Here is a 13076-nt window from a genome sequence, read left to right as displayed (position 1 = left end):
TACACAGATCCATCTATCATGGCAGCTGATGATCTTTGTCCTTCTCAAGAAAATATCCAGGGCTACCTTTGCGACCACCTAAGGTGCGCTGGTCACGCCAAAGGTGAGCACATAAAACTAAAAGTGCTCATGGCCTACCTGAAACTGCATATAGTGCCTGTGGAACTGCCAAACAGGGATGTGAAACTAGTTGTCCTGCAAGCCGAGCTCCACCATCCAGTCTCCTTGATCCAGGGCAGACAGAACTTAGGCCACAGTGAGTAATTTGAACTTGTCCTTCAGAAGGAAGACATTCTGAGGGCAATGCTCTAGGATGGGACACAGGCCTCCAACCTTTTTTGGCACCAGAAAATTACAGGAGTAGCAACCTCAACCTCAATCTCTCATGCTGGCACCCTCTCTACTGCTCCCTTGGCCAAAAGAGCCAAAACTTCTCCTTGGAGTACGTAAAGGCGGCCCTCCTGGAGGCTTTGCAGTGTGGTGACCTGTCCAGGGGGACGGACAGTAAGAGTAGAGAGTAACCATGATCTACGATCTGGAGCACCCATTCGTCAAAGAACAAGATGCTTCTCCAGCTTGGGAAGTAAAAGGTGCCTCGACCTCCTACCGAGCAATCATGTGGCACAGAGAACAAATTATAGGGTTTTGAGGTGGATGCAGAAGGAGGTTGGGGGTGAGGTAGGATCAGGTGAGCGTTGTCCCTGGGAGCCTGGATAATGGCAGTCTGTTCCCTTGCCTCTACCTCGAAAGGGTTGGTGGGGGCTTGCTGTTACTGTGGCCTGGATTGGTACCTCTGCTGGTAACCCTGTCCAAAGCCTCAAAAGGAGCGAGCGGTCTGGGGAAACTGTTGATAGGTTGAGCTAGGCTTAGAGAACAAGTTGCGGCCTTGTTTTCTTTCAAATTCTTTTAAGGCTGTATTCATCTTCGCTCCAAACATGCATGAACCGTTGCATGGCATATCCCTTAGGGATTGCTGGACGACTGAGGAAAAGCATGGGAGTGCAAAGAGGCATGGCGCCTTCGCACTACACTGGTGTCAACTGACCAACCCAGACAGTTGGTCGTGTTCAGGCCTGATAAATTCTGTATGTCCAATATTAGTTGCTGTAATGCAACTCGAAAATCATCTGAGACAGCTGGCAAAACCTCTGCCACTTTCTCCCACCAAAGCAAACACAAGGAGGCGATGGACGGAGTACTGAAGCTTTTCAGACACTCACCCCGAGTCACAGATCTGGATTGAATCCATCATCATTCTTTAGCTCACTTCCCCACCTCAGTTCAGACACAGCTATATGCAAATCAGTCTTAACCCTGTGCCTCATGGGAACAGTCCAGCCCGAACTGCCAAGCCAGGTCTTCCCTGAACCGGAAACAAGCATCGTGGGACCGGTTTCTGGCTAATCAGCCGTCATCAGCCAGGCTAGCTTGACTGATGACTGATCGCTTGCTTGAATCCAGTAGCACAGTGAGCAAGGGACCCACATCTGGGCATACCGTGCCAACTTAGGGCAAACAAAGCAAACACAAGGAGATGATGGACGGAGCGCTGAAAGTTTTTCAGACACTCACTCCCAGTCACAGAACTGAGTTGAATCCATCATCATTCTTTAACTCACTTCGCCACCTCAGTTCTGTATTGGAGGGGTAGCTGTTTCTCAGAGTGTTGCTGCATTGTGTTGAAATGTTCTTTAGGTGTGTCTCCAGTGCTTTGCAAAATTGGAGCTGGGTTGAGGCTGTCCTGGTCGATACAAGAATGTAGTCCAGATCCTGGGTGCATACATGGAGAAGCTGTTTTGTCTTATTTTTTCCCTTTTGCACTTTCTCATCTCCAGTCTGATGATGTCCTGGCTCAGGTATAATGAGAGCTAACAGCAAATGTGAGCTGGTCATCTAGGTTACTTAACAAGGACATGTGTGGCACACTATGAGGATATTACACCTACATAACAATTGGCATCATTGTCCTACAGAAGAAATGATTCTATAATATTGGCACCAGTCTTCTATGAAGGAAATCTCATGAACACACAACACGGGCACCAATGTCCTAATGATGTTATATCAAGACTACTAGGGCAATACCAGATTGCTTAACAAGTCATCAACTTCCCAAGGCTAAACTATACCTACATAGACAATAAAGGGCAACAGGTCATTGGCAACATATTTAAACATCATGGACTCCATTTCATTTAAAATATCACAAGAACCAGATTCTACAAGATGACACACGGACTTCAATCTATCACCAAGACACTACATAACAGGAGTGCTTTTGAGACTTATTAGTATGTATGCAGAAAGACACAACAAGATGTATTAAACAGTGGGATCGAGTCACCTTTCCACTGATCTCCCACTTATTGAGTCCCACTTCTCCTTCAATGCTCCCAGAAGCTCCTCCAGTCTTGGTCCGTCCTCAGGCAGCTGAGCCTTCTCCCGGAGCGACCTCCCATTCCGCACTGTTGCTTCATACACGGGGCGCTTGGACCGCAGGATTTTCTGAAAAGACTAAGGGTGCAGATGATGTTAAAGAATTAGAACTTGGATGAACACTGCCCTGACTTGTATTAAGACAAAGTTCTGATGCGTATTGTTCCTGGTTACATACACAGTAAAGAATTGCATTTCTAAACACAAGAACACATTACAGATCAGATCAAAAACACATTCTGCTTATCACTATCCTCCTACTGTAGATCTTTACACATTAAGAGGCGCCCATAAAGGGAATAAGCATCCATTGCTCAGCTTGTTATGTCTGCATTCCTATCCGGCAACAATGATCACCGCACTGGTGAAACCTGCATGCTTTTTTAAATGCAAGCTTATGCAAGGAGCATGTCTCTTCCACTGAGAGGATCAGGCTTACCAGCTTCTATGACTGGCTGCTGTAAGGTGAGCCTTAGTAGGCCGCAAAGCACGACCCTCTGAGCACCCAAAGCAGCTTCCTCATTCCGCTTCATCCACTTCTACTACAATCGATAAGCATGATTGGCTAGTAGGTCCTGCACAATGAGTCACCATTTGGTGTGATACTTACTAAGTTTCTCTCCATGAGTGGAGTATCAGACCACAGGGTTTTTTGGCTGATTTAATTTAGTTACTAAGTGGGATTTTTGAAAGAACATGCTTTAGTTCACTCACTTACTCTGCGACCATCTTGATGAAAGATCTTCATTCTTCTAGGCTGCCGAGTGGAGGAGCTTGTTCCCACATAGTAAAGGAACAAGGCTTTAATTCCAGATACTTCCTTATTTCCAAATAGAGAGGAGTTATGCACATTCTGAATCTCAGATTCTTAAACAAATGTCAGAAAAAGAGAAGCTGAAGATGGTGGCCCCTCTCCATATACTGCCGGCCATTCAGTTGCTTCACTGGTTGTTTCTCAGGACTAGCTGGACCTTTACTTCCATATGCCCATTTTACCTCAAAAGACGATGTGCCTCTGAACTGTGATCAGAGACCTACATTTACAGTTCCAAGTTCTCCCATGTAGGCTAACCCTTAGGGCCTTTACAGTAGTGATAGATGGGGTGAAGAAATGTTTACACAGCAGAGCCACCAACGTTTATACCCATCTCGATGGATAACTACGAAAGGCAAGGTGTTTTGGGGAACCTGTGAAGAACTTGGAAAGCCTAACCAGACGTTTGCATGAACTGAGACTCTTTATCAATTAGGTGAAATTAAATATATCTCCAATTCTCTTAAATAAAAATAACAGCCCTAGACAATTGCCAGATGATAACAGTTTCACCTTCTGTATGCCACAGACATGCTGTCTCCGTTTTCAATCTCTCCAAGTCAAACAGCCAAACCGGTACTGAGGTTGCTGGATCTTGTGGCATTTTTAGTCTTCTAGTTCCTCATGCTCTGCTTCACACACATCAATTACAATGGGCAGGGAGTGGACACAGTTCTACAGACAATTAAAAGGCAATTTGTTTGTCAGTGACCTCGGACTATGCTGGTGAAAGATTCCTTCCTGACCAGATGAGGTTGAAATCTGGACGCCTTGCCCTTCAATACACCCTGGTCTCAAAAGGAAACCAGATTCTATACCAATCTTCTGCAACTGAGACAGAGTCATTTAGCTCTGAACAAGTACAGGTTTTGATGGACAACACATGTCCAAAACACTACCTAAATAATCAATGATGTGTAGGTTCCTTTTCTTTTTGCCAAGAAGCCAGAGAGCACCGGAACTGAACAAAAGACAGGTGACCTCATCTACCAGCAGGTCATGCAAAAGGTGTGGAAGAAATTGGCGAAGGAACATTTCCAGAGGATTCAGTCTCTTTTTTCTGCCCATAAAATTAAACGTTTCACTTCCTGTTATCAGCTTTTATAATTGAAGGTGCTCTAGTCACACTTAAAATTATTTTCCAAACTTTAGGTAATGACAAATGCCTGAACTCTGAGGAGCAACTCTTTTAGCTGAAGGGACTGAGAGTTGCAGTGAAGTACTCATCCCTTGCAGCTTGAAACAGTCTAGCATCTGGCCTGAATCGAATCAGAGTTTGCACAGACACGTCTTAAAACTCCAAGAACCAAACTTGATGTCCTCTCACTTGGGTCACCAGGATTATCTTGTGCCATTTCTTCTTGTTGTTGCACAATACTCTGTTTGGCAGATAAAACGGAGGGAAAGCGTACAGGAATGTTTCTGTCCAACTTATTGAGAATGTGCCCCCTTCATATCACAGATAGAACAAATACACAATGGTCCACTGGGTCAGACTTTTGAGAAATTTCTGCAAACATAGGTGTGTTTGCACGTCTTGTGCCTACCGGACAGGGATTGTGCCTGTGCCGTGATGTCCACAGCATCTGAATGGAGCCTTCTTTTCATGACACAGTACCTTGATTGAATCCATGGTGCTGCATTCGTGCTATTTAATAGTTGCTTCAGTTTAAGGATATCAGTCAGTTGGCGCTGCCCTGATGAGACTTGTGGATTAGCTTCCTTTTGGGTCAAAACGTCGACATACTCACAGGGCTATCCGGTCTAGAGTACTTAAAATACTGATACATTCATGTTGAAGTTGGGACTCACTGTGGGTAACTTGTGTTATTCAGATATATATATGTAAATATGCTCTTTTTCACTAAGCACTTTCTGCACCTTATGCTGTCTGCACCGATTCTTCAACTTTGATGCCACAGCGCTGTGAATATAATATTGCACGTTGGCACTGTAGTTTGGGCCTATTGTTGCATTTATTGATAAACTATCACACCCATAACAGATCATGTACCAGTGGGGTGTATGACCACTGTTTATTTGTTCTATAAGTTGACCGGGGTTCCGGTCTGGGTATGTGGGTCTGTCCTTGTGTTTGTTGCATACCTTTTTAATCACTGCCAAACTCATATGCTTGCAAACCCGAGACCCTTCTTGTTTTGATCTGTCCACACAAGCCCCATAGGGGAGTGTCACACCTTTGAAATACTATAATCAGTTGCCAATAGTCTAACTCTCACTTGTGAGATTCAGAGCATTATCTACTTAGGCGATCTGCCACTTCGTTGGGCACTCCTTGGACATGCTCTGGTGACAATTCAACATTCTTGCCAGTTGTGCATAGCTACTGTGCTTCCTTTGACAACAGCAGCGATTGTGATCCCCCTTATTTGCAGATATAATACTTGGTGATAGTATTCTCTGTTCGAACCATAACAAGAGCGTTCTGCACCATGGAATGGAATGCTTTGAAGGCCAACCTGGCAACCCTGACTTCCAGAAGGTTGATGTGGCAGTACGACCCCTTTCTGAACCATAAGCCATTGATACCCCTATCCAGCATGGGTGCAACTTATCCTGACAGGAATATGTCTGTAGTGAGAAACTTTTATGACTGTCCTTTGAAGACATTTTCTTTCTTAACTCCCATTGCAATGGGTGTTTCATCTGAGGGATGATTTGCAGTTCAGCATCCCAACCTCTTATATTGATTTTCTGCCATTGAATGTTCAACAGCTTCTAAGCTATTCTCATTCTTAGATGTCACAGAGGAGCAAGCAGAATACATGACGACACAGGGTCTGATTTAGACTCTGGAGGATGGACACTGCTTGTCAGGGTGGTGAAGGACTTAATGACCACCACCTTGATGGATGGTAGTCTGTTGTATTTACAGATGACTGCCAGTCTAGTGGTTATCTCTGTATGTTGAAAGAAAACACCATCACAGTGGGTCCCTTCACATTACTAACACTTTTTGTTGATGGCCGCCATCACTTTTGAAAGCCATCCATGAAACTTTACATTTTTGTTTTTCAAATATGGGAGGTTGTTATTGAAAATAAAACTAATTACCCCTCATACATTTGGAGTTTTCTTGTAGGGTATGGGCATTTTTTTCTGTCCCTGACCACAAGGAAATTTCTGGCAGTGCCGGACAGAAAAAAAACAGACATTGGTCTTCAAATAGATTAGGTGGTTATTATGGCTCTACTCGGACTACCCATACTCCATCAGGCCGGTTGCTTTCCATCGACACAGTCAATAGGGGTTCTGCTAAGAGAAAGTGGATGTCCACTCATCTGTAAATGAGGCGTGTGGACCATGAGTTTGACAGACAGGGTACTGAGTCACGTTTAGAGCAAAGTACCCTGTTCACCAGACTCTACATCATCCCCAGCACTGTCTTCATCACTCTTACCATAACATGGTTTTGATGTTCGAAAAGATGTTTGACAAATGTTCCATTGTTCCCTCTATCTTGGGATGGAAAGACCATTTTTCGTGTGAATCGCCGCACTGAAGAACAGCATTTGTGCTTGGGATAACAATGGGATTTTTATGCTGATAGTCAGGCCCAAGTTTATAATGTTGACATTATCCTTTTGGTCATCTTCTCACATCCCAGTGTGTTTTCACTCTTCTGAGCCATAATTGAACGCCATATCTGGTAAAGACGATCTAGCCACAGATTCCTCACCTTAGAATATTCCCCAGTCGTCAGACTGGAACCGGAATGTTTTTAGAAATCACTTGTGCATCGGTAAGTGCCGTCATTCGGCACTGCATGGTACTGTGGGTCATCCACACCAGAACTGATGTGTTCAGTGCCTATATAGGCACCACCCAGTATGCGGACGTCATTCTTGACTGCTATTCCGTATCACAAGCATAGAGCCAAGCTGAGGAGGAATGACTGGCGTGCCAAACGTAGGTCCTGAAGGATCTCTTTTATATGGTAAGACAGGTCGCTGAACAGGGCAGATGAGAGGGTTGGGAAGGAATCTGCAGTTAGAGTCTCTAACAGATAAGGCAGTACTGACGGTAAGTAACTTGTTCATCTGATGGAGACTTCTAACCACGGATACCCTACTTTAGAATAGATACCAAAGCAACCTGTCCCCGGAGGCAGGTCTGCAGACTGAAAAGTCCTGAACCAGAAACTAGACGCTGCCTACCTTTGCTGAACCTTTCTGTTGCCCTCTGTTGCTGGGGGTCTCTTCAAGTGCTGACATCGTCCTCGGGTGTGTTATCGCTGTCTCCCCCGCCGCCGCTCCTTCATTCGCGGCCGTGAGCGGGGGGGGACTACACACCCCAGACTCCTTAGCGCGCCCTGACGCCATCACTGCGCCCGGAGGCGCACAAAAGCCAGCGACTCCTTCAGGGGAGCGGGAACCAGAAACTAGATGCTGCCTACCTTTGCTGAACCTTTCTGTTGCCCTCTGTTGCTGGGGGTCTCTTCAAGTGCTGACATCGTCCTCGGGTGTGTTATCGCTGTCTCCCCCGCCGCCGCTCCTTAATTCGCGGCCGTGAGCGGGGGGGGACTACACACCCCAGACTCCTTAGCGCGCCCTGACGCCATCGCTGCGCCCGGAGGCGCACAAAAGCCAGCGACTCCTTCAGGGGAGCGGGAACCAGAAACTAGACGCTGCCTACCTTTGCTGAACCTTTCTGTTGCCCTCTGTTGCTGGGGGTCTCTTCAAGTGCTGACATCGTCCTCGGGTGTGTTATCGCTGTCTCCCCCGCCGCCGCTCCTTCATTCGCGGCCGTGAGCGGGGGGGGACTACACACCCCAGACTCCTTAGCGCGCCCTGACGCCATCACTGCGCCCGGAGGCGCACAAAAGCCAGCGACTCCTTCCGCGTCGCGGGACGCGCGCGGGCTGCGCCGGGCCAAGCCCGGGCAAAGGGCGGGCCGTCTGTGGCCGTCCGGGGCCGGAGGAGGCCGGGCTGGGCCACCCCCCTGTACAGTGAGTACATTTATCGAACTTTTGGAATACTTGCAGCATAACTCGACATTTGCATTATCTTGTTACTTTTTGTGGGACCCCACTCGCCGCGTGAAAAATGCCTGGAGTGGGGAAACGTGTTGCGGTCCCTTCAACTGTGTCTGGCACCATGGACCAATTTATCACCCGAGCTGTCTCGGTACTTGAGAAAGAAATCGCTATTACTGAAAGGCGCCTCTCTATTGATCCCAAGTTTGCTAAACGCTCTTCCCTGGGCCCGTTGGCACTTGCCAAATCACCAAGCAAACACACAGACCATACACGGGGGGTTGCCTCTTCCCACATTGAGATTGTATCTCCAGAAAATTCGTTATCACCGTCTGGGAGGTTATCACAATCTCCAGTGATGACGGATTTGGCTTCAGCAGTGGAATCTGTGGTAACACCTAAACCTAAAACCACTCGACCACATACCAGGGCAGGGGGGAAACCTCTTAGACCAGTGCACCATAAAAGGAAAAGGGTTGGGGTAATTCATGGTGACAGGCAGGCGAAAATTTCAAAACCTACTAGTAATACTTTGACTTCTGACTCTTTTAATTCTCCAGCATGTCCTACACCAGCAGATGTAATTGCACCCTCTCCCCCCCTGACCAATGGCAATGATATGCTTTCCCAGCTAGAACATACCGTTCGCTCCTTAATTTTACCCCTATTAGAAAGGATAAAAACAGTTGCAGAAAAGGTGGACAAACTTGAACAAACTGTTCTGGACAATTTTTGTTCACTTAAGAATGTTGTTAAGATGGCCTCAAGGGACATTGGTAAAAGTAATTGCCACTATGGTACAAGTTTTACAAACCCTATGTCGTCTCCAACAGACAAACGCCCGGTTACAATTGATGCTGGCACAGTCTCAGAAAAAGACCCGCCTTCACAATTTACAAACACGAGCCAGCCTTCTGGGTCACAAGGGGGGGGAGGGGAAGTCAGTTAACCATCAGCCATCCGGGCGGGAGGGTTGTTCAAGTAAAGTAGCCCCGGCTATAAACCCTACGAAATCTGTGGGTACGAGAACAGCTACCGAGTTACCTATCCCAGGCACTCCGCCAAGAGCACCCCCAACGCAAATACATCTTCCCCCCGAATCACTACCTTATGTTGTGATCTTAACTGGTGTCCCTGAACTCCCTACTGGCAAATTTGAATCCTTTCGCCAATTAAAAAACAAAACGAGCCATTGGCTGAATATACACAGACCAATCCCTACTCATTTTAATGGGCGGATTCTATTTGCCAGAAGAGTACAATGGGTAGGCTCCCAACCTAAAACCACCCAGGGAGACTGCATCATCGTTAATTTCGAGGATGCACGCCTACCAAGGTTTATTACGGAGCACCCAACATACGGACCAAGAACGGGGATAGAGGCCCACAATTTAAAAAATTTCTACAACAAGGGCTCCAATTATTGACAAACTCACTCTGTGACACATGTTTTACCCCCCAAGAAGTCGAGGGCCTTTGAAAGTATATTTACAGCCGAATATGATGCTGTCCCCTCAGACTTGATAGGACCACTTGTAACCTCCAGGGCCCCTTTACAGCCTAATTCTAGAATGGGCATTAGGGGGAGGGTACAAGGCCAGATAGCCCCATCTCACATGACACCACCCACTATTAAGCAAGGGTCCCTGTTGTCCTGGAATCTAGCTGGTATTAAGACCAAACTAGACTCACCAGAATGGGTTAGTTTTATGAGCAAACATGATGTTTGTCTCCTCCAGGAAACATGGGCCTGCGAGGCCCAGTGTCTGTTGGGTTATTTAAATTTTCACGTCCCAGCCACCCAAGGTCCGCTCGGGCGTCCAATGGGCGGACTAATTATCTGGGCTCGCCAGGATTTATTCCCGAGTGCCGTTACGATCGACACGGGCTCCCCAGATATTCAATTAGTACGATTAACTCTTGACCACGGGGGTAGTTTGGATATTTATAATCTATACCTCCGTGGCACAAGAGGGAAATCGTCAAGGGTGTTGGATATCTTGGTTAGCCTTATAGAAACTGAATCATGTAACAGAGACCTGATTGTCGCAGGAGACTTCAATGTCACGTTCAAACCCTTATTAGATCCTGACCTAGAAAGTGGCCTTGATCCTGAGGAGGATAGTTTATGGGGCATCCCAGCACTCTCACTCTCTCCCATCAAAAGATGGTCTTCGGTAGCAGTGCAGGTAAATACACTCTGCCTCGAGAGAGGCCTAAGGGCCCTGAATGGCAGGACCCCAGGGGATAGGATGGGAGCCCCAACCTTTGACAATGGCCGCTCAATGAGTAGGATAGATTATGTGCTTTGTGGACTGAGCATGTGGTGTAAACTGATTGACATGGTGGTTGAGATAAGATTAGAGAGCGACCACAATCCTATTTGTGTCTCCCACAGTTGGTGGGGAAAAGATTGTTCAAGATGTGAGGAGACACTTATGGTCTCCAGTGGATGCGTTGTGTCTAACGACATGCGGAGGTTAAAGTGGTCCCAGGTAATGACCAATCCCACAACCATTGCTAGTATTGACAATGAGCTTACCGCAACCATTTCGAGGTTGGAGGACGCTTTGAATGACAAAGGTAACAGTGACCTAGTCACCAGAATACATGAATCCTTCTTTGAAGGCCTGCGCGGTTTTTTTCTCAAACCACTCAATAAGGGCAATAAGCCACTGCGCAAGCAATTGAGGTGGTATGACAATGAATGCAAACGCGCCAGAAGCACTCTTTCACTAGCTGTCTCTAGTGGAAATAGGGTACATATACAGCTAGCCAGGTCCTCGTATAAGCAGTGTATAGACAAAGCAAAGAAAAGATGGGACGAATCTTTCTGGTTAGATCTGAAGGAAGCTTGCTATGCCAGGGATACCAGACTGTTCTGGAATGTGATCAAGTGGAACAGAGGTGGTTCCCCCGAAAAACCTTCAAACCATGTCACCCAAGAAGATTGGCTGGGGTACTTTAAACCTCAATACGCATGTGACCCACTCTACAGTTGCTTGAGGATAACCCCATATGTTTTCTATTCACCTGGCCCTTTTAGTCCGAAGGACGTTTTAGCTGCTTTGGCTCGTGTAGCCGCTGGGCGGGCACCAGGGGCAGATGGAGTCCCATCTGACCTTTTTCTTAATAACAAGACTCTCTGGAGTAAGTATATTGCTCTCCTGGCTAATGCTGTGGCTGAAGGTGCCCCGGTACCCAAATCGTGGGGGGGTGCTATCATAATTCCCATTCACAAAAAGGGTGACAAAACCCTCCCAGGAAACTATAGGCCTATTAGCCTTATTGATACTATTCAAAAGGTTATTGGGAGGACGGTACTCAATGAGCTACTAGTCCGGATAGAGGATAACCAGATCCTCTCTAATCTCCAAGCAGGTTTCAGAAAATTTAACAGCACCGTGGACCAGGTGTTCCGTTTTGAACAACTGCTTTGGAAGACAGTCACGTTAGGCAAAGGCAGTCTCTATGTCACTTTCGTAGATCTAAGAGCTGCCTTTGACCTTGTGCCCCGTGAACAACTGTGGAGGGTATTAGCAAAACGTGGCCTTCCCATGGAACTCCTGACTTTAATCAGGAGGCTCCACGAACCTAATTTTGCCAAAATACAGTGGGGAGGCCTGGGGGACACAACCCCCGAGTTTCCAGTAGAGCGTGGTGTGCGCCAAGGGTGTGCCATGGCGCCTACACTCTTCTCTTTATACATTAATGGCATAGTTGACTTTATGCTTCAAACCAGTACCGATGCACCAAAGTTGGCTGGAGTCCCTATCCCAATACTAATGTTTGCCGACGATACCCTTATAGTTTCAAAAACTCCAAGTGGCATGCAAAGGGCTTTGAAAGTCTTTGAAGATTTTTGTAACAAACATGGACTGGAGGTCAACGTGACCAAGACCAAGCTTATGACATTCAACCCGCACCCAAGCTATAGAACAGGCAAACTCACAATGAATAGCCAAGTCCTCGAGGAGGTAAATAATTTTGCCTATTTGGGCATCCACGTGTCAGATAACAATAAATGGAATAGACACCTGGAGATTTCTGCGCTGAAGCTCTCTCAGATCACGGGAACACTGACCAAAGAGCATAAAAAATCATCCACCAAGCCGGTCAAGCCCGTGCTACAAGTATATGAGGCTAAGGCCCTTAGTGCAGTGTTGTATGGGGCAGAGCTCTGGGGTTTTGACACATTATCGATCCTTACAGTTGTTGAAAACAAATTCTTTCGCTGTATAACAGGTCTCCCACAAAGCACACCTTTGGTCCCACTGCGCTATGATTTAGGAAGAAAGGCCCTCAAGGATTTGGCCAAACTCCGTCCAGTTTTATACTGGAGGAGACTGTGGACTACGCCTGAGCTTCGGCCATATGCAATGGGCATCATGGATGTAATGCAGGCCGGCAAGTTTCATAAGATCGGGTGGCTTAGGAATCTCTGAGAAATTTTGGTAGATTTGGGATTGACAGATTTATGGAGCGACCCCGCTATTGCTGCCTATCCCGCTAGGAAGCTTTTGAAAAAGCTTTATTGGGAGAAGGTAGACCATAGGGTGTGGAGTGACTCTGCCTCCTCTTCGATGACTAGTCGTTTTTTGGAGGCAAAGGCCACTCCACTTTTTGAACCCTATTGGGATTTGATCACCTCACCTAGGGACAGGAAGCTTTATTTCCAACTTAGAGCAGGTTCCTTACCACTCAGGTCTCTAACTAGTGGGTGGTTTGGTACAGACAAAGATACTTGTCCCGGTTGTGGGGGCACAAAAGAATCTATTGCCCATTTTCTATTTGTTTGCCCTGTTTATGCGAATCCCAGACGACGGTGGC

At 46.7% G+C, this 13076-nt stretch overlaps 1 protein-coding gene across 5 annotated transcripts in view; it reads right to left on the bottom strand.

Moving 5' to 3' along the window:
- Nucleotides 1-13076, bottom strand: part of LOC146830407 (microtubule-actin cross-linking factor 1, isoforms 6/7-like) — a 456496-nt gene that overhangs the window by 145134 nt on the left and 298286 nt on the right. For all 5 annotated transcript variants that reach the window (XM_085604595.1, XM_085604596.1, XM_085604592.1 and 2 more), the window contains one exon: nucleotides 2345-2514. In XM_085604595.1, coding sequence (XP_085460721.1) covers nucleotides 2345-2514 — 170 coding nt within the window. The remainder of the gene's footprint in view (nucleotides 1-2344; nucleotides 2515-13076) is intronic.

This window comes from Triturus cristatus, chromosome 5_1 (genome assembly GCF_964204655.1).
Source record: "Triturus cristatus chromosome 5_1, aTriCri1.1, whole genome shotgun sequence".
In the NCBI taxonomy this organism is placed as follows: domain Eukaryota; kingdom Metazoa; phylum Chordata; class Amphibia; order Caudata; family Salamandridae; genus Triturus; species Triturus cristatus.
The sequence above is the reverse complement of the archived record's forward strand: the minus strand, read 5'-3'. Positions and strand labels throughout refer to the sequence as shown.